The sequence below is a fragment of the Colius striatus genome, chromosome 13 (genome assembly GCF_028858725.1).
Source record: "Colius striatus isolate bColStr4 chromosome 13, bColStr4.1.hap1, whole genome shotgun sequence".
Taxonomy (NCBI): domain Eukaryota; kingdom Metazoa; phylum Chordata; class Aves; order Coliiformes; family Coliidae; genus Colius; species Colius striatus.
Window position 1 is genome coordinate 9,059,608 of NC_084771.1, and position 21,482 is coordinate 9,081,089.

At 41.4% G+C, this 21,482-nt stretch overlaps 1 protein-coding gene across 1 annotated transcript in view; it reads left to right on the plus strand.

The window, feature by feature from the left end:
• ALG13 (ALG13 UDP-N-acetylglucosaminyltransferase subunit) overlaps positions 1-21,146 on the plus strand; it is a 30,637-nt gene extending 9,491 nt beyond the window's left edge. Inside the window, exons 11-28 of the mRNA XM_062006999.1 lie at positions 756-837; positions 1,193-1,373; positions 2,165-2,240; positions 2,963-3,071; positions 4,237-4,301; positions 5,199-5,299; positions 6,043-6,170; positions 6,854-7,091; positions 7,259-7,372; positions 7,587-7,743; positions 9,699-9,831; positions 10,429-10,464; positions 10,593-10,648; positions 11,692-11,863; positions 13,089-13,211; positions 17,801-17,841; positions 18,650-18,833; positions 20,277-21,146. Coding sequence (XP_061862983.1) covers positions 756-837; positions 1,193-1,373; positions 2,165-2,240; positions 2,963-3,071; positions 4,237-4,301; positions 5,199-5,299; positions 6,043-6,170; positions 6,854-7,091; positions 7,259-7,372; positions 7,587-7,743; positions 9,699-9,831; positions 10,429-10,464; positions 10,593-10,648; positions 11,692-11,863; positions 13,089-13,211; positions 17,801-17,841; positions 18,650-18,833; positions 20,277-20,542 — 2,262 coding nt within the window. The 3' untranslated portion in view covers positions 20,543-21,146. The remainder of the gene's footprint in view (positions 1-755; positions 838-1,192; positions 1,374-2,164; positions 2,241-2,962; positions 3,072-4,236; positions 4,302-5,198; positions 5,300-6,042; positions 6,171-6,853; positions 7,092-7,258; positions 7,373-7,586; positions 7,744-9,698; positions 9,832-10,428; positions 10,465-10,592; positions 10,649-11,691; positions 11,864-13,088; positions 13,212-17,800; positions 17,842-18,649; positions 18,834-20,276) is intronic.
• The last annotated feature ends 336 nt before the right edge of the window (positions 21,147-21,482 follow it).

The following is a 21,482-nucleotide window of genomic DNA, read 5'->3' on the forward strand; positions in this document are numbered from 1 at the left end:
AGCTCTCAATTAGTGTTGGCAGCTGTCTGTCATTAGACTGAATGTATAGGCAGCAGCTCTTTCTGGTATTGCCCATTCTTACTGTGAGATGACTTATGTTGGCAGAAGACATAGTGCACACTGAATTAAGAGCCCTGACATCCCAGTTCCTGCTGGATGATTGGGAAGCATCCTTGCTGGCAATGTCCAGACAGCTTCTGAAGGGCTTCTCCCACTTGTAGTTGCCTGTGATTACATCCCAAGATGAGGTTTGATATATATTTACTTCGTATATCAATGCATATGTTGCAGAAAGCATCTTTTCAAAGGCATTATAGCATTGCTGCTTAAAAGCAAGGTTTTGTTGAGGACTTGAGAAGCAGATACTCGTGGAGGGAAGGGTGAAACGTGCCTTTGATGCTTGGACAGTGTTATCTCAGGAGTGCTGCATGTCATGGCTTGTATTTATTTTACTTCTTAGTCAACTGATGGTTTTGTAGGTGAGCTGGAAACAAACTTATTTCATGTTTAAAACAACATGATGTACAAGTTGATAGTTTGTGTAGAGGACAAACTAATGTAGAGATTTTACCTAAGATTCAATTTTAAGCTGATTCTACAGACTTTTATAATTATACTGAGAATATGTATTGCTTTCTTGATGAGTTGCTGTCATTTGTAGAACAAAAGAATAATGTAGTCTAGAGCTAGGGTATCCAATAGAGTTGGATATCACATCATTCCAGGCTTAAAGCCTTTTTTTCTTATTCTTCCAGATTTTACTGTGTTGTTCTGGCAACGACCATTATGACTCTGTGTATACAAAACAATTCCAGGAAAATGCTGCTATTTGCCAGGGTAAACTTGAAATAATTTTTATGTGGAAGAGTGTTTTCATATATTTATGCACAGTGTTTGTTTTGGTGTTCAGAGGTGGAGAGGAGAGAGATGGAAGCTCATTTATTGCATATTGATAGACACATACACCTCGTTACTCTATCTGTGAAGTGGGGGGTTGTACAAATGCCTTCCAGAGGTCTCTTCTTCCCACCTGCATTGTTTTATGAACTTCTTTTTGATTGAATTTAATGTAACTCAAATGCCTTGTAACAGCAGATAACATCTGATGATATACTTACCCTTAAAATTGCAGCAATTCCAGTGGATCTGGTATTATCTTAATTTTCTTTGAGCTTTCTATTGATTTCTTCAGCTGTATTATATGAGATCCTGTACAAAGATGTGTTTGGCATGGATGAGGAAGAATTATGGTCTGCAGTTGAGGTATTCCGAAGTGGATCCAAGAAGAACAGAAACAGTGTCTCTGTAGGAAGTGAGGATCCAAACTTTGACTGTCTTCATGAAAAAATATCCAGAAGTCCATCAGAGAAGAGGTAGTGTTTTGGGAAGGGAATGTGTTAAAAGGGAAACAAAAAAACAATTAAAAACCTTGCAAAGGGCAACTTTCCCAGGTTTCTTTGAGTATTCATATGAAGTGACACGTAATTGAATGTTCTCTGCTGCTGGCTATATTATAGTTGCATGTTACTCTGTAAAACGGTAACTTACTTATAAATAAATTTGATGTTTATGTTATCAGAGTATTTTTTTAGTGAGCAACTTAACAGTTCCCTCTAGAGCTCTGTAGAGGCAATAGTGCCTGGAGGACAAGAGCTCTGCTTGCTTTATTTTCTTGTTTGTCTTTTTTTAATAGTCGTACCCCAAATAGATAATTGATGGCATCAGTCAAGTCTGGATCACTGGACACGAGGGGAACAAACAGAATCTACCTATAGAACCCCTCATAGCCCCTGTTGTTCAAGTAGTTAGAATGGCTTGAGCATAACTAAGGTTTTGCAGATAGTGTTAATTTGATAGATGAGGGTGTCTCGTGCTTCTTAGTACAAGAGTTTAATCAGTCAGTGAGATCATCTGTTCCTAATGCAAGCAGCAGCCCTTGGTAGGGTGCCTGCTGGAAGGAGCAGACATCCTCTTTTTGGTACTAGGAAGAGAGTTGTCCTGTAGTGCATCGTAGCCATGGATAGTGGTTAAGGCAAAACCTACCACTTGATGGCATCATGGTGCTTTTCAGATTGTATGAACAGTTGGTTAATTTGGTTTTTGTTTTGATTCTGGCTAAAAATTATGCATTGCATTTTTTGTAATCATATTTTCAATTACTTAGAGTGGACAACTGGGAAGGCAATGATACTGACATTCTGCAGGAAGATAAGTTCAAACATGGCATTGAAGAAGAAAAGGTTTGTCAGTTAGGGAAGAATTCATTATGATGGTTTGGTTTTGTTTTTTTGCCTGGGATTTTTGGGGTGTTTGGGGTTTGAGTTGTATGAGGTTACTTTTGTTAGGGCTAAACCCTTTTTTCCACTTCTTAGAAATGACTTTTTGGAAAGTGTGTGACTTGTTTCTTCCTCTTGTCTTTTGGTTTTGCCCTTGAGTTTTAGTTAAATTGGAGACTTTGAGATTCTGTTGTTGTTCTCTATTTTTTTTTTACCCCCTGAAGATGGAATTCAGCAGGTGTTTCCTAGTCTGCCATTTGGTTTTCCCAGAAATAGTTTCAATCACTTCTCTTTTGTTTTGAACACAGTATAAATCACTTTGCAACACTTCTAGAAGCTCTATAGAAACCTGTTTTCAGATATGATAACTGAAATTCCCACCAGCTTTGGAACTCGTGGCTTCATTGGTCTGGTTAGCTTCCTTTGATTCTTTTTGAGTAAAGAATGGGCTAAATGTTACTTTTGAGCCTGTTTCTAACCCTTCCAAAGTCTGTTTGTTCAGCTTCTGAATGCCTATATGTGTTTTCATATTCTTGATTAGTTCTTAGGCAATTAAAGTGGAAGTGAAGATTTTTGGAAAATAGGGTGTGTATGTCTTAAAATGATTCACAGATGCTGGCAGGAGAGAGCCTGCGCTGAACACCTTAAATACACTTGTTAATGCTGCATTTCAACTCTGTTTTTAGCCTTCAGAAAATCCATCAAAGATGCCTGTTCCTTATAAAGTGCTAAAGGCACTGGACCCCGAGATCTATCGAAACGTGGAGTTTGATGTTTGGCTGGACAGCAGGAAAGGTATTTTTACAAAGGGAAATACAAACAACTCTTTCTGTACTGGGCTGAGTGTTGAAATTTAAGAATGAGGTCTGTGTCACCTGTTTCTTTGCACCTGAAATGTGGATACCAGTTAACCCCGCAGACACTTGTAGGTAGTACATCTTGCTGGTAGCTGGTTTCTTGACTTCATTTCAAACTACCAGACACAGTGCTTTTGACACAAATGCTGAGAAGGTTGCTAAAAATCTGACCTCTGGTACTTGCTACTATAGGAACTATGAGGACTCAAAGCAGAATACAGAGCTCTGCATTGCCATTCTGTTGTATTGGAAGTAATTCAAATTGGAGAGGATTTTGTTACAGCATGTGTGCAAGGATTTCTGCTTTTTAAAGCACGACTTTGGCTTCAGAGTTGTATAATAATGAAGATCTCAATTCGGCATTGAGTTCTGTCAAACGTGACACGTTTCCTCTTGCTTCCAGCTCTCCTGGGCTTGAACATTCTGAAGAGACTTCATGGTCTTTGTGGCTTGGGATAGGTTGTTGCTTTTTGGCATGCACTGTGGCTAATCTGTAAACCAAGAGGTTACCAAGAAAAGTTTTGAAGTGGTGTTTGATGTCTGACCTGAAGTGCTTTGTGTACTGAAGAACTCACAACTGTGTAAGCAATAATGAGGGTCGTTAACATTCTTGGAACAGAGGATAGTAACTAATCATCTATATAGAGCACTGCTGTGCAGAATCCAGACAAGGAATGGAGAAAAACCTACTGAAATCTAGCAGCAAGGAGACTTTAGGCAACGTTAGTTTTTCCTGGTTAACATTACGTTTTTGCCCAATGCCACCAGTACTCTGGCAAGCCAAGACCCATCCAACATTCTTAATATCAGATTGGTATTAAATGCAGGATTAACTTGGTACCATCACAAAGGCATTGTGGTATTGAAGTGGTAGTGCTACTTAGTGCATTATCTGGATGTTACTGGTGTCCTGTGACTTAAACTGGTTATGGCCTAAGTTACTTCACCATTACTGTGGGGAATGTTCAGATATGCATAGGAAATATTTCACTCTCTTGGCCCATAATCTGTAGTTGAATGCTGTCACAAAGTACCTGTAGGATACATCAAGAAGGAATAGTAGTTTAAAGGCTTTTCCTCTTTTATTATTCATTTATTTTTAGAGCTTCAAAAAACCGACCACATGGTGTTTGCTGGGAGACAGTACTATTTAGGAGACAAGTGTCAGGTTAGTACTTGAAGGAGACTCAGTTACGATAAACTATTAAAACTGCTTTAAATGGAGTATGATAAGCCATAAAATGATTTCACTTCATGGAACTTTGCAAGGCTTTTCTCATTCTCTTCCTTGTAGCTATTAATCTTTCTTTTTAATGTCACTTCTTTCTAAAATCTGGTAGTATGAAGGAAAAGCTGCTTGGAAATTCATTGTAAGCCAGTGATACACATTCTAGGAGTGTGGAAGTTCCAGACTAAGAGCTCAAAATGCACAGGGTGTGCTTTTGAGAAGACTGGCTGTTAGATTTTCACTGGGGTTCAGCAACAAGTCTGGGAAGTCTCCTGGTTCTCAACAACAATGTAGCAAAAATTTGTATGAAATAAAAGGGAAGAGCTAAAAAGAGAGAAGTATCATGATCTGGCCAGGAGATGCTGAAAGGAAGGACAGCTTTCTTTGTATTCCAGTGATGTGCATAGTGAGAGCTTAGTTCTTTATCACCATGAGGTAGAGCTGATGATTCAGTCAGTGACTTGTTTGTAGCTGAGCAAAGCTTTCCTTTCTGATTTTCTGTTTTATCTTCTGTTCTCCTCAAGTTCTTAAGTATCAATCTTCCTTGGTACTTATCTGCTTGGCACAGTGTATAAAAATAAACTAGAAAGCAGGTATCTTTGTACCTCTCAGTCACTCACAAGACTGATTTCTGGGGTTTTTTTCTTCCTCCCTGAGGTTAATACAATGCTCTTTATTTTGCCTGCTGTTTTGGAGAAGTGTTTGAGACTCCTTGGCCAGCTCAATAACATAGGCTTAACTAGGAGCAACCTTTGCTATTAGTGGTTTGCAGACAGTATTCTGAATTCCCCTGATATAGTTTGGCTTTTTTTAGAGCTCCCCTTGTTCTCTCTCCAGGTCCGTCTGGAGCCTGGAGGTAAGTATTACAATGCTCATATCCAGGAAGTCGGACAGGATGACAACACATTGACTGTATTCGTTGAGGAGCTGGCAGAAAAGTAAGCACCCTGGTGACAACTTCACACTTGAACTCTTTCTGGTTGAATTTGTATATTCACAGATGCTTGTGAAGATACTTTGAAAGAACCTAGGCTTTTAAATACGAAGTGAGGCTCTGTGTTCGTTGGCTGTCACTCTTCTAATAAAGTGTCATGGAGCATTTTAATCTTGGATTTCTGATGACAAAAATCATTATTGTACTGCTTGCTGTGCAATCTTGCTCTTTCTTTGCTGGAATGTGAAAGTAATCTTTGCAGTTTGGGCTTAATTCATGGATAGCAAATTACCCTCTGCTGTTGATTTCTCTGGAGTTTTTGTCTTGTACTCAAACAACAGAAGAATTGGCACTTCTGGTGAGTTGAATCACTTTTCTCACCCTGCTATTCAAAGCATTAACTCTTCTCCAAACCTACAATTCAGCTTGATGACATATTGCAAATGTTCTTTTGTAACATGCTTTCAGGTGTATTGCTGAAGGCATACAAATGCAGAGAAGACTTGACCCAAGAAGTCAACAGTGTTGGAACTAAATCCTAGCCTGTTCTTTTGCATAAACAAGTGACAGTAATGTGTGCTTGGTGTCAGAGAAGCAATTTTTTATAACTTGCATTTTCCCAAGCTCTCTGCACCCTTCAGTTTAAGGGGTTTTCTGTTTTCTTTGATCTTAGTTTTGCTTCAGGCTATGGTGTGCAGTTATGCACAGTGTGTCCTTGTGGCAGTGCTAACATCACTCTTCTTGTAGGCATATAGTTCCTTTGGCAAACTTAAAACCAGTGACACAAGTGGCACCTGTCCTTCCTTGGAACATGGTTCCCAGCCGAAAAGGAGGAACCTATCAGAGAATAACAGGTGGATACTTCTCAGGAATAGGTTTGTACAAGGTTTCCACAAGCATTCCTTCCCTCTGGGCTGGAGGGTGGTCAGGGAGGTACTCAAAGTTTTAACAGTAGCAGTCTTTGGATATTGGAAGTGACATAATTCAGCCTGGGATATAAAACTTTGTTGCTGCAGGGGGTTGATGTAAAGTAATCTTTCAGAGGGATCAATTTGCCTTTGCAAAAGAGCAAATCCTTTGAAAATACTTGGCAAAGTTGGTATTGCTCAAAATTACCAAGAAGAAATTTGGCATTTGAGAACCATGTAAAAAGGCTGGGCCTGTGAACCAAAAAGCTTGTTTGATTTGACCTTTAGCAGAGATGCATAGCCAGACCTGGGCTTCCCCAGGCAATTAGATGTAGACTGTATTTGTTTCATTTGTAGAATTGTTTTTTTAATAAATAAATGCAGCATTCACAAAGAGATTTTTAACTCAGGGTACTGGTTTGATCATCTGAAGTTGAAGGTATACACGAGATGCTCGTATTCTGCTCGTAACTTAGAACATGTGCTTGAGCCTTCAAAATAAGAGTATGAAGTTTACATACTTAAACCATTACTATTTCTTTTCTGCATGTCCAAATGTTGACTCTTCTCAAATGATAAAGAAACCAGAGCTCTGGAGCAAGCTGTTAAAGGTGTCAACCTGTCTTTTCTGTTCTTAACTGAAACTACAGAAATGGATATGAAAACACGGAAGAGAATGCTTAAGAAAGTCCGTGGAAAGGAAGTCTTCATGGCTGTGGCTTACAGCAGGGGTCAGCTGGTTCTTCCACCCCGGCTACAGCACGGTGTCCCTTCAGCACGCTCTCCTCCAGTTCACTGCTCACAGGGTGGTGGAAACATGGCACCTTATGAAGCTTACCATCCTCAGCATCCTCCTCAGAAACATAACCGTGGATTTGGGATACCAAGGTATAAAGCCTTGAAAACCTGTCCAAGATCACCACTCATTTTTCTGTTTGTTCTTGCTGCAGACTACTTAGGACAGAGAGTTTGTGCTATTTAATAGGTAAAACTACAAATGAGCTTCATCTGAGAGGCACTTCCTGGTAATTGCACCTTTTACCCTTTAAACTTAGGGAATCTGCCCGATTTATAAACAGGCACAACATGGTTGGCCCTCAAATAGCATTCTACCCCAGTCCAGGACAGAGATACTATCAGAGCTATGACAATTTCTCCTGCAGATCCTGGTAAGTGAATATTAACTTCTATACAAAACATTGCTCAAAAAGAGATTGGGAGGATGGTGATATGTGTAGGGCTGAGCTGGCTGTTAGTGGTACAGTATGAAACAATGGGTTGATTGCACATCTCCAAAAAGAGGAGAGATAAAATTAAGCAGTAAAGCCATGGTGAAATTCCAGATAGTGGTGTGATTCCTGACCTCCTTTCTTGTTTTTAAAGCTCCTACAGCCGTAGCCGCCGGCAGATGCAGTGTGTGAATAAGGAGTGTCAGTATGGGTTTGTGCCAGCCAATGGGGAGGAGCCTCAAGGACCAGAAGAAGCTACAACTTTCTATGAAATTGAAGGAGAGGAGGACACTGCCTTTTCTACTTTACCAGTAAGTTATGAATAGGAGGTATACTAAAGCCTTTCAGAGAGAAGAGGGGAGCAGAAAGCTGTACAAATACAGCAGTTCTTTAAATATACAACATTTTAAATTGTATTTTTTCTTGGAATAAGCTTTAGCAGTGAATTTGCTTTTGGGAAATAAGTCTAGATCCTGTAAAACCTGCTTAAAGCCTCAGTTTTTCTGAATGGTCCCCTTCTTTCTCCTACCTCTCGTCAGCAGCACTTGTTTACTCTTAATGTTTTCATAAAAGTAGGATCACATTTCTGCTTTCTGTTGTGGTTTGGAAAACAAAATCCCTTCCTCCTGTGGATGTCTGTCTAGCTCTAAACATTGTGGGAGAAAGCTTTTCACTTGTTTGCCACACTGTAATTTATCATTTGTGTAACTAGTTTCAGAAACTGTGTAGTGATAGTCTGGGTTGTTCCTACAAATTCATAGTTGTGATGTTTAGGGATAACATGTTGTTCCTGAAACTGTTACAGAAACAGGAGAAAACGCCAAATCTAGTCTTGTCTTTTGAACAGTCTTTCTGTTGTGTTGTAGACAAAGTGGCACAATCTATTCTTTTAAAATTGAATCTCTTTCTTTTGCTTGTAGTCTAAGCCTAGTACAGAGCTGGGTATGCTACCAAAACATCTAAATATTGATACCTGAATTGGATCTTTAAAAATCAAACCCTGGTAGATTTTAGGCTTTTTTTTCACTCTGAAGCAGTATGAACTGAACAAATGTCAGACTTGTATTTAAAGGAGAGAGAGGAGAACTGCTCAGGGCTGTTTCAGCAGCAGCCATTCTTTAATTTATCCTCGTGCTAGATCTGTAATCTTTCCTCTGATTTTCCTTCAAGAGTGTCAAGGAATAAGGACAGATTATCCTGCAATGTTTTGTCTCGACATGAAATCAATATAGCTCAGTAGCTTTTCCTCCCCATCGCTAGATATACACTTGTAGCTCCTAATGGATGGTTTTTCATGTTCATTCAGTGACTTTGTTATTGTCAATGCCAAAGCCTTTTCTCTGTCTTTTCCTTGTCTTGTTTAGTAAAGGAATATAACATTTCCTGGGGAAAGATGCATCTTACAGAAAACTCTGCCATCCTACTGGAGGCCTGGTGGGAGAATCTTCTGACTTACCACCTCTGCTTCAACCTTGGAAATCTTACAAGCCTCTCTGAGCACTTTCTCATAGTCATCATGTCTTCTGAGGAGAAGTTTGAGTGTCACCTTAGCCATCACAAAAGAGTGAATCAGCTTCTCTTACTTGAGCATCTCAATCCTATATTCCTGCTTCAGAGAACTGTATATTTTAAATTGTGGTGCAGCTAAGGACTGACTTCAATCTGAAGAGAAAGAGCATGTGAAATGTTGAAGGAGTCCTGTGAGAAACCTTGATGGGTGCTGTTCTCTGAAAGTCAGGCTTGCATGTGGGGGTCAAGTCAGTATAGACAGTGTCTATGCCAGCAGCTATCCACAGGTTTCACTAGTTCTGAGTAAAGATAACCTTTTTCCATAATAATTAGAGTACTGGGAGGAACTAGTCTTTGTTGGTGTGGTAGGAATGCTTCAGGATGAGGAAGGCAGGAGTATATGTTTGGAATAGCAGTCTTGGCTCTTGTCTGGCCTCTGCTTCCTCCTTTCAGCTTTGAGCCTGAGATAAGGATGGCTAAGTTCTGGGAGGGAGCAGCTTGACTGTATGTCACAGGAAGGTGATAGTTCTTCTAATTACCTTAAGGATACTCAGCAGAACAAAAGGGAAAGGAAGGAAATACCTCAGCAAGTGTTTTGCTGCAGTAAAGATGCATAGAAATGGGCACACAAATGGTAATTCTAGTAAGGTTTGGTTGCAGCAAGCTTGGTCTGCCAGCCTGTTTCTCTTCCGTGTGTGTGGATCATGGAAAGGCTTTAAACTATTTTTAAATGCATGCTTCTGACTTTGACTTTTAGAGCCAAGGCAGCCCTGCTCCCATTGTCCATGGTCCAGCAGGGTTTTGGGTAGCAAGGAGAAGCCCAAACTCTGTTCCACCTAACAAGCAGACCCTGAATTCCTCAGAGGAGGAAGAAGAAACAAGTGAAAATGGTGAGTTCTGAAAGGATTAGTGGGCAAAAAGATGTACTTTTGATTCTCAAAGTAGGTTCCTTGCATCCCCTAAATACTTTAGGGTGAGCTTTGAACGTGCATATGAGCATGTTGTTTTTCTTTGCTTGCTATGCTGTCACCCCTGTGATTGCATAGGTCTGTAGCAAGCCAAGCCACTGCTTAAAAATGTGTGCCTTAAATTTGTTAATGGCAGCCTTGATACTTGGTGGAATGAGAAATGGAGTATATCTTGAGTGTTTCTCTATGAAGAATTTGTTCCCTGTTGAGGTGAAGGAGCACTGGCAGGGGCTGCCCGGATGGGCTGTGGAGTCTCCTTCTCTGAGGACATTCCAACCCACCTCAATGAGTTCCTGTGTGCCCTACTCTAGGTGATGCTGCTCTGGCAGGGGGGTTGCACTGGATGAGCTTTCCAGGTCCCTTCCAGCCATTGAGATTCTGTGACTATGATTCTACACAAAATAATACTGAGAGCAGCTCATTAATGGAAGCACTGAAATGTGATTGTGGTTACTCCAGCTTTAAGCTTTTTTTATTCCCTCCCCTCTGAATCAAAGCTTCCTGTTCTCTCACTTGTAGGGAAGTTTAATGAAGAATATATGTATGCACCACCAGGTATGTAAGACTTTAGTCTTCACTGATAGAACACTTGGTGAATGTAATGCACTGCTTATGACCTTTTTGTGAGGAAGAATTCGATTAAATGCTGCTTTTTTTCAATTCACTTTGCATGTGCTTTCCAGATCCCAACTGTGAAAGTCCAACAGTATTTAGTTCAGCAGAACCTCCAGCAAACTTGGTAAGCTTTGGTTACTGTCTGTCTGGATTAGGAATCCTTGAAGTGTATGTGTGGCATTCTTCATAGGAACTGTCCTTGGATGCAGGCTTAACATGGTAGGTCAGAGATTTCTTTAGGAAGAAAGGTATGGTAGTTTCATTTCTGTATTCAGTCCCCTCTTCCTCCCCAAATGGTGAGGGTTTTGTCTGAGTCTGCAAGTACAATCTGAATTTTACTAGATACTTTCATGATTTTCCACCTTTCCCTCTGCAAAGGGGAGGTTTGTATCTGAATGCTGTTTACTTCCTTTTCTGCTCCACACAGCACTCACTTTTATCATGCTACTCTTCATGTCCTGTTCCACTTAGTCATTCCTCTGCTCTGGGACTGGAGAGATCTCACCTCTGGTAGAACTGGCTTTGGAACTTTGGGCTGTTTTTTAAATCTGAAACTAAATCTTGCAGCATCTCCTGCTGTTTAGAGGGTGTGAAAGCCAGTCCTGTGCACATCAGAATAAAACTGCTTTTACTTGAGTTACAAAAGGTCCTCTGTATGTGTAGTCAGTAAATAACTAAAAATTAGGGATGTGGTGTGCCTTGTGACTTCTTTATTTCTTAAATGGACCATGCTTTGCTTTGGAATCCCTTCAGGAGGAAGGGCCAGTGTCTGTGTCACCTCAAGATGGAGTGGCTTCCTACAGCTATCCCCAGAAGGTAGTATCTAGTACTTACTGTGATGGCCCTGTGGAGAGGTGACCACTCTGCTTAGTGTGAGTTTGTGGGTCCCTCTACCTGCCTGTTACAGTTTCTTATAGCAAAGAATGCAATTTCCTATGAATATAAGCACAAGGGAAGGATGAGAAGATGCCTTGCAGGTGTCTGCAACTCTGAACTGGTATTTTCAAGCCAATTTCGAGAGAACTTGGGTAGTTAGCTGCCTTTACAGCTAGAACTTCCAAAACACGTTTCTATGAAGTGAGAGTTTTTGAACTGTGTGATATTTCCATAGCCTTTGTCAAAGCCAATTGTAGAGGCAGTCTGCTGACTACTCTGACTCTTTTCTAGGTACTGGTGAACTCTGCAGCAATCTCAGCTTCAACAAGTGTTTATGCTGCTCCAGCTTCAGGCTTCTCCTCGAATTTTGCTGCGTCTGCTCCATCCAGTGTCACAACAGCAGTTCCCTCACAGACAGCAGTTCAGCCAGTCATAGTGTCTCCACTTTCCTTGGGGAGGCCAGGTACAGTCTGCATACCATGGCTGTGGCCTTGCACATGTTAAGTTTTCAGTTACATCTTCCTCTCCCCCCTGGCCCTTTCTTTTTTTCTCCTCTGCCTATCCAAGATGCTAAAAGGCTTTTAAGAGTATTGCTTTGGCTTAACATGACTTAATAGTAGTTGTAACTTCACTGCTGACTTCTCACTTCTGTGTTTTAAAGGGGATAATTGCCCCCAAATTTGAGTGGGAATGGAAAGTCTCTGGGAACCCCTCTTGACACTTGTAGCCATCGATGCCAACTGTTCTGCTAGAAAGTTCCTTTCAGAGAGAAGCAGTTCATAGCATCTCCCTTCCATTTCCTAATTTTCCTACAGTTGAGATCTTGGTCCTAAGTTTTACTGTCCTTTTCAAAAGAGTCTCTGTCTGTGGTGGTTCAAGATCTGTCTGACTTCTTTCTGTGGCTCTTTGTTAGCTCATGTGCTTTTTCCTGTGCTTAGCTATTTCCACGCAGAGATACAATTGGTGATTTGTCAGGTGGTGCACTTAGTGCCTGAGATGCTCTCTCCACTGTGTTCTGGTGAAATGTCTGTTAAGAAAAATGATTCTTCCTTTCTTATAAAGAGGACTTTTCACATCTTTTCACTCTTCATTTACTATCCAGGAACCCCTCCACCTTCAGTTTTGCTCAGTTCTGTCTCCCTTTTCTCCTTGATATGATTTTTTGTGTTTTTTCACTCTACATGAATGCTTAACACAGTTCTCTGAGCTGACTGCTTGCTGATGCCATTACAAATAACCTGATGGTGTTAAAGGTGTGGGGCACTTAATACTGAACAGTAGTCTGTCCAAACTATTTTTTGCTTGATGTCTGTTGAACCTTCCCCTGTTTTTGTGGACTTGTTGCCACCCTTCCGATGACTTGAAGTGATCAGTCTAGGGACAGACAGGTAAGGGAAGTCTGGCCTGTCTTCTAGTATGGAGAAATGACAGAGACATTTATTCTAGACTGGAATATAAAGCCTGTAGATAGATAAACAGTTAAGCCTTGTGAGATTGGAACTTTCCCATCTGGTTTTCAGATTTCTTCTGGGCTTCCTTGAAAGAAGTTACTGAAGAGAACTTTGTTAAAGCTTGCCTTTAGGGGGACTGAGATGACAAAGAAGTGCATGCTTAACAGACTAACTTGGCATCTTGTTTAACATGCTCTTGCAAATTTGAATTGACTCTTTTTTTCCTTCTAATTGTAGCAGTTTCTTCAGTGCCATTCCCAGTTTATCCAGCTCCTCTTCCTCCAGTCAGTGAGGTGGGAGAAGCTGGTGCTGTTCTTCCACCGTACTCTTGTGACCCCACTGGCAGTGATCTGCCTCGAGGTAATGACAGGATTTTGTGCTTTTCCTACTGCTCCTCCTTGGCACACTTCTGACTTGTGTTCTCCATGGAAACTTAACAGAATACCTCCAGTGAGAAGAAATGGCTCTTTGCAGCTCAAAGGGAGTGAGAAGTAATAATATGGATGCTTAAAAATGTGTTAATTCCCACTTCTGAATAGCAAGTTCCTATCTGACTCAAATGTGTGATTACTGCAGCTTTAGACAGCATCCTAAAGAAATGAATAACAAGGATGATAGTGCTTGGCCTATATCATGCTGGTCTTTGGTAGAGTAATCATCTTTCTGCTAACTGATTAAAATCTGTGTGTTTATAAACTTGTGCTGTTGTTCAGTTCACTGGGATACTGTGATATTTTCCTGTATGGCTCTAAGATGTCATTCTGTGGTATCATAAACCCGGGATAAAGTGTAGGGTCATCAAATCTTTAGTCTCTTTGCTCTTACAGTGTAAGCAAAGCTGTATCAGGCAGCTGAGCTTGGTAAACAGTGCAACAAGAATATACACATTTGGGGTTTTTGTTATTAATTTCTCCCTTCATTCCATCATGTTTATGGCTCACAAGGCATAAATAGAGCCTGTGATTCACAGAGCTTCCAAAGATCAAGCTGTCTGCTGTCCTTATCACAAAGTAAGTGCAACTCAGCTACAGAACAGTACTTCTTGCTGTTATTCTATATAACTCGATTTTCTCGGGGTGGGGAATGCTGTGAAGCCCAAGTGTGCCACCATTGCATCCCTGCACGTGTCTCAAGGCAGATAAAGCTGTGACCCAGTGTCTTGTCTCAACTGATAAGGATTGTTGATTGTGTGTTGTTTGGGACAGCTGTAGAAAATGCTCTACCCTCTGCATCTCCCCTTGCTCAGTCTGTTCACAGTGCATTGACTCAAGCTGCACCAGGAGTTAAAAACTTGAAAGGGCTGCAAAAGGCAGCTTCATTATTCAGCCTGCTTGTCCTCTTGGTAGCAAGATTCAGCTTATTCTAATGTATAGTGCTCAGACTGGGGCAGAAATGCTCTGGGTGTGAGTTGAGTTAGTTACCTGTGTTGCCACTGCATCATGTACAACAGTTTCAGCTATTTCTACCATCTCTGGCAGGGAGCATGAGGGAAAACTAGTTCTGTTGGCAGTGAGGCAGAGTTAGAGGTGAGCTTTGGCCTACTCTAGAGAACAGCAGTATAAAACTGGCTAATTATGTGTTTATTGTTCAAATGGTGGGTAAGTCTCTGCACATAGGCTTTTTAAATATCCCACCATGCACTGGATGTGTAGAAACTCAGTGTGTAAGTCATGGCCATCTATAAACACAGCAGATGCCATGATTTTGTCCGACTTACCGCTTTTAGTTCCTGTCCTGGAATCTTCCCAATTCTCTGGCGTGGAGAGTAGCTTTTCCTTCAGGAGTGAGTGAGGGAATGAACTGGCTGCATGTAAGTAGGGTCTGTGAAACCCACTGTGTATTTTTGGACCATTTTGTAAAGTATAGTTTCATTGTAACTGACTTGATCCCCCCTCAAACCCCATCCTTGTAACTGACCATGTTTCAGGTATATGGCAGCTGTAGCTTTGATTGCATCAGAATTGGTTTTTTTTATTCCAAAGTCCATTCAAGATGGAGCTTAAAATATTTCAGTAACACAAATTGTTTTCATGCTTGATTTATTATATTGTCATCTAAAGTAGCTCTGTGGACTCCCTGAGTGGCACATTCTTCAATATACTAATGCTAGAGGGCAAATTTCAGGAGAGATAGAGCTACTCTTTATCTGTAGTTGAGGTAGCTACGTCCTGGTAGGCTGCAGAACAACTTTGGGTTGAAATGCTACAGATTTTTTCAGTTGCATTTACTGTGTGTCATGCTTGTCCTGTCAGCAGTTGATGTGGAAGAAGGCAGGATCCAAAACACTGTGGCATGGCAGCTCCAGGGCCTGCTGCTCTCACAGGTCCTGTCAATGCACTCTGCAGTAACTGTTCTCTTAGAGGTGCTCTCAATTCCTGGTTTTATTAGTTTTGAATATTCTATTGTCCACCTCCATGCTGCAGCAGCATCACTCTAGATGATACTCTGCAGGTAACAGAGTTAATGGATTTTGGCTTTAGTTTTCAGTTGAACGCCCTTAACTGAGGCTTTCAGCACTTGGGAGAATGGGGTGTTAAGTGTACCAACAAGAATCTGGAGTGGATATGGATTAATAACCTCTTGAGACCCTGCCTGGAACTCTTCAGCTGAGTCACTCCACAGAATCTTGGACATATCTGGAGTCTATGTCTATGCCAAGAAGGACATTTTCTCCATGATTTTAAGGGTGGTAGTTAATAAGGAACTGCATGCAGCATTGTAATTGTCAAACTGCCATAGCATAACCTGTATGGCCTTCAAGATATCCAGAAGATTTGAAGTAGTGCAGGATAAAGTATGTGAGTATACTTGACCTAGAGTTGTGTGCACTTTGCTAAATATGCTTGTGGGCTTGGAATAGATTGAGGGTGTGACTTGTCAACAGATTGAAGTCCTGGACTTGGAGGAAAAAACCTGATGTGTGCCTTAGTGTGTCACTTGGTACATCTACATTTCCTCCAATTTTTGGAGTCTCTTGTCATTGTTTTTAATGGATTTCAGAAGGTGTGGAACCTATTCATTAACATGCTGAACTTCAGTGTCCTGCTTTGCCTCCTATTTGAAGGTGCTGTTGATAAAAGGCCGGTTGATATTACTGTGGTGCAGCAGCAGCACAGGGGAAAATTTAGCATGATTTTTTTTGTCCTGATGCATTGTAAGATGAAGTTTTTGTCAGCAGTAAGCACAGTCTCTGTAGTTTCCTGTCAGGGTGGTTAACATTTTTTGGCTTAGATATTGCTTCATAAGGTAGTTGTGTTTTCCTGAAGATTGACTTGGTTTCTAGACATCTCAAAGAGGAACATTAACAAAAACTGGTCTCCTACTGTAGTGGCTTCTGTTCCAGCATTCCACAGATGTCACTATTTCCAGTATCAGCTTGTCACTTCAGCCTCCCAGTTCTTCCTTTGTACTGTTATCACTGCTATGAAGCAGCTGTTTCAGCTCTTGGGCTTGTTTGGCATAGATCTGCATAAACAATTGAAGAACAAAATTGGATTAAAAAGAACCTTGTTTTGGATGTAGATGCAGTCTCAGCTAGATACTAAAAAGCTGGCATTTCTGTGAGCCTTTTGGGTTATTTTTAATATCTTGCTGCCTGTGGTCAATGTCACAGCCAAATCACCAGCCCTTTCAGGAATGAACTTACAGCTGTTAGACGTAAGGATCTGTGTGCACTTCCTAAAATAGCTGTGTGGATTGTTGCCCTGATCAAATGTGTAACAGTGAAAGACTTGAGCATCAGCACCAGCACCAGAAGAACACATCCTTGGCTGTTTCAAGATTGGGGTTTGCCTTTCTGTCTCTGTGCCTCTATAGCAAAATAGTACTGTAGAAGAGCAGGGCTGGGGAATTGTGTGTGTGTAGTAGATGGATGGAGAGGGGAGCAGTTTGGAGCCAAGACCCTTGTCTCAGGGAACATGGGTAGGTATAAGATGATGGTATATATGGTAATTCTAGAGGGGTTGCAAAGCTGTCAGCCTTAGTGGCTTGCTCCTTTTGAGTTCTGTCCCTGCAAAGTCTGTGTGTGCACATACACACCCCCACTGCTGTGGAACAGGTGACCTGCTCTTCTTGAGCCTTTAAAACAAATCTGTATTTGAACCTGAGAAATGCACAGTTCTAGAAGTGCCTTGTAGGATTAAGAGGTGCACTTTTTCCTTTCCATAGCCAACTTTAAAGGCTTAAAACCACTTCACAGTTTTTGGATGGTTGGAAGTGCTTTTGCAAATTCAAAACCCTGTTGTTCTTGGAGAGAGGTTTAAAAGATGTCCACAGATCTGGGCTTGCTTCTCAGTGTTGGGGGCAAATGAATCAGTAAGTGGAAGATGGGAGTAAATGACTGCAAGAAAGCAGGGAACTGAGTAACCTTGTGAGGAAAGGGAAGGAAGGAGTGTATTCCTTATTAGTATGTTCCTCCTCTGTTTTCTGACTTGATACAATTGAGGGGAGCACTGAAACTAGATCAGGAGTGTTTAGGATTGCTGCATCTGTTGTCCCCATTGACATGGTTAATTTAGGATCCTATAATCAAGTTGTTATTTGATAAAATACTTCTTTCTTCCAAAAATCCCAGCCTTAATGGAAAGTCAGGATTGATTAAGTCCTGGGTGCTTAGACAGTGGAAGCTCATAACAATGCTGACAATTCTCACTTGACTAATCAAGATGAAGAAACCAAAATTGAAGCTAATGTAATCATTGAAGTTAGGTTGGACAAATGCTCTGCTATTGCACAAATATCTAACTGGATTAACTTAAAAAGGTAAACTAGTTTTAACAACCATTTTTATTCAAGATATATTCTTTACCCTGGACTTTAAAGACAAAGCAGCACTAAATACTCTTATTCATTAAGTAAAAGTAACTTAAAATGCTCTTAGTTTGTGTAAATGTCCTTTGAGTCTCAGATTATACTCTTCTGCTTTCTAAGATCACATCCTTTAATTTCAGATACAAAGGTCCTGCAGTATTATTTTAATCTGGGATTGCAAGTAAGTGCTTTTAAAATGAGTAAATTGCCTGTAAAAACTGCTGTTTTTCTTGACAAATGTACTACTGTGTTTAACATTTCCAAGTGTACTAAATGTGCATCCTGTGTGCTTGACTGTTAACATGTGAAGGCTTGCTTGGTGGAGATTACAGTATAGCTCAGAAAGTGAAGTTCTAACCCAATGCAAAGCACACTAGGATGCATGTTTGTTTCCTTTGGGTTGGGATGGTGGGGTTTTTTGTTGGTGTGTTGGTTTGAGGTGTTTTTGTGGAGTGTGGTGAATAAATGTTGTTCTTTCCTTGAAGAGGAGGGGTGGAACCCAAAAAGAAAATCTGTGTACTTGGACAAGACATCAAACACCACTTAGACATGTGTAGTTTGAGTGTTGTAGGACTTGTACAGCTGTGTTCAGGTTGCTTAGCATCATTGCTCTGTTCTGGGAACTCTTGCTCCCCTGAAGAGTTGTCTCTGCACCAGCAGTCATGGGCAGGTCAGTGGTGCTGCTCAGGGAAGTAAAAGAAGTTATATCAGCTTCTTCAGCTGAAGAAATAGGAAAGATCTCTTTGTGAAAAAAGGTGGAAATCTTCTTTCTCTGCAAAGATTTGTGCTGCAACAGCAATGTGGAGTGTTGCAGGTGTTGCAGTTCCTTTTCTGGTAGGCTGTATTGGTAGGCTTTGGTGTATGTGTGTAGTACCATAAGGGGCTAGGAAGGGAAACGTTTACTTCTCCCTAATGTTGGGTTTGAAACCTGGAGGGATGGAGAGCATGTGATTGTATGCATGACTTGGTATTTCTTCCTTTTCTCCAAGTATTATCATCAGAGCTGTTGGCCTTCCACGGTGTATGTACAGCCACTGCTGCCACCATCGCCTGTGGAAGTTTACCCAGCGTATGCTGAGCCAGCTCCTGTCCTAGATCAGTCAGTACCTCAGCTCTACACTGATGCTGGGAGAACTGAAGTCCATCAAGTTCCCTTGGAAACACCTGCAAATGGTAAGTATTTGAGCATGAGACCACATATGGGACTGATGAGAAGGGAGGGAACAGGTTTTCAGGCATGAAAAGGAAATAGTAGTGCTTTCTAGGCCTGTGCTAGGTGTGCTGACTAAGGAGAATGCTTTCTAAAACTGTGAAAGAATCTCATTGCTTACTGATAAGCCAGTAGTCATGGTGGCAAAACAGAGTGCCTCTATTTAAAGGAGACAGCTGAGGTTTGGCAAGCACCATGCATTGGTACTTCACAGCAATTGTTAAGGCTCCTCCAGACCTTGATTTTAGGCTCACTGTGCCAAACTGTTTTCTCTTCAGTAGCCCTTATTACTAACTATGTCTTACTGTGTGTAAAATTTACAGCAAGACCCAGTTTCATCTTGTCCTGGTTTCAGCTAGGATGGAGTTAATGTCCTTCACAGTAGCTAGTACAGCGCTGTGATTGGGGTTTGTGCTGGAACAGTGCTGATAACACAGGGATGGTTTAGTTCCTGCTGAGCGGGGCTTGTACAGGATCAAGGCCTTTTCTACTTCTTGCCCTGCCAGGTGAGAATGGAAGGGTGGGCCAGGAGAGCTGACCTGAACTAGCCAAAGGGCTATTCCATACCATAGAATGTCACACTGAGTATAGAAGCTGGGGGGAATTGGTGAGGAGGGGTGGATTGCCCTTTGGGCATCAGTCAGCAGGTGGTGAGCAGTTGCACTGGGCATCACTTGTTGGGCTTTTTCATCTCTTTTTTTAATTTCTTTCTCTCTTTTTTGTTCTTTTTGTTTTTTATTGTTTCATTTAGTTATTAAACTGTTCTTATCTCAGACCATGAGTTTTACTTTGTGTTTTTCCTCATTCTTTTCCCCTTCCTGCTGCAGGGGGTGAAGAGTTAGCCAGTGGCTGCCTGGCACTTAGCTGCTCTCTGGGGTTAAACCATGACAAACCTTAGCAGCTTTGTAACAAGCTTATAGATACACTTGGCAGGAACTAGGAGGATTGTATTAAATGAGGACAAAGATGTCACAAAGATGCTTTGCCAAGCTTGGCAGAACCTGGGGAATGTGACAAACAGTGTTGGAGAGCGGCACATTGAATTTGGGCTTATTGGGCTGTGGTGGTTTGTCTGCAGAGGTTCATGTCAGAGGGTCTGTCATCAAATAGAGGAAGAACTTGTTAGCTCTCTGAGTCCCTCTTGAAGAAGCTGCCACTTCCAAGCAGAAGACAGCTAAGCACTTCTTGAACAGGGTTTAGTGAGAAGATGGGCAAATTGTCCTCTAGTCTAACTTAGGACCCAAAATGACTTGGACTTCTCTGTTAGAAGGGATCTATATGGACATAAAACTATCACCTAAATGGATTTTCTCTTTTGGCCACTCAAATAATGCTGAGTGTGCATTCAGAAGGCCATAGATGTGGTAAGATATGGTAAGTGTGTATATTTTGTTCTGTTTTTTAAGGTAACTTCCAAAATGCAGAGCCTCCACCCCTGTCCTATGGGCCTGTGTATTACCGAGCGGTGTCAGACCCCTTCGGCCAGCAGTCTCCTCCTGGCTTTGACTCTTTGGTCCCTGCCTATCGCTATGTTAGTGCCTGGCATCCACTCAATCCACCATATGGAAATTCTCCACAAGCTGCTAACGCTGTAAGTTCAACACCACTGCACCAAGTCAGCTATATTGCCTCACCTAACCCTGCACCTCATGATGTGCCTCAAGGGATGTAAATCTGGCAGCTACAAGCTCACTTCTTGACCTTGGTTTTTCTTGTTTGTCAACTATATGTTCATATTGTTTTGTAAATATTCTCCTGTCTCAGTGGGCTGCTTCAACTGCATTCCCATTCCATGTTTCCCTTTACATTTATACTAGTGATAGTGGACTTGACAAGATGCAGGAAAGTGTGGGGAAAGAGTAACACAAACTATAGTGCAGGGAATACAAAGCTCAGATTTGACTCCACAAAGTGTGTGTAAAAAGCTACTCTAAAGCAATGCTGCATCATGGATCTCTGAGGGGGTTGCACTGAAACACTTGAGACACCTGGTTCTTGTTGAAGCACTGAAGTAGTCTGCTGTGACAACAACTAGGGATAAAAACTGGGCACAGGGACATTAGAGGATGTTTGAAGTAGGTTGGCTTTCTGAGATTTTGCAAAACAAAGCTGCTTTGCCACCAGTGATCACATACTCACAATAGCTGTATTTCTTCTGTAATTTCACTGTGTGTAGGTTTCAGGGCTCCCAAAAGCCTGAAGATCCTGTTTTGATCTGTTGCATATTGCTGTATGTTTGTTTGACTTTTGTGAAAGCTGTTGCACAAGTGGTGGTGGTCTTGGTGTTTAATTTGCACTGAGCACACAAAATAAAAGCATTGAACGTGTGACAACGAGTGGTCATTTATCCCTGACAGGTTATATCCCTGGCAATTGGTCACCCACCAGCCTGGACCAAAGAAATGTGGTGGTCTTGTCCAGGAGAGGGCAGCTCCAAACTCTGTCAGAAGCTTTCAGCATGAGAAAGCTTTTCAGTGTAAAGCTCTAGCTGTGGTTTTGTGAATGTTCAGGACACAAAGGGTGGTGGATGTGAACTGCAGTGCTTTCAGGTGTCTGTCTGCACAGGCTCTGGCCTTGATAAACTCACACTGGACATGCAAAACCAACAAGAT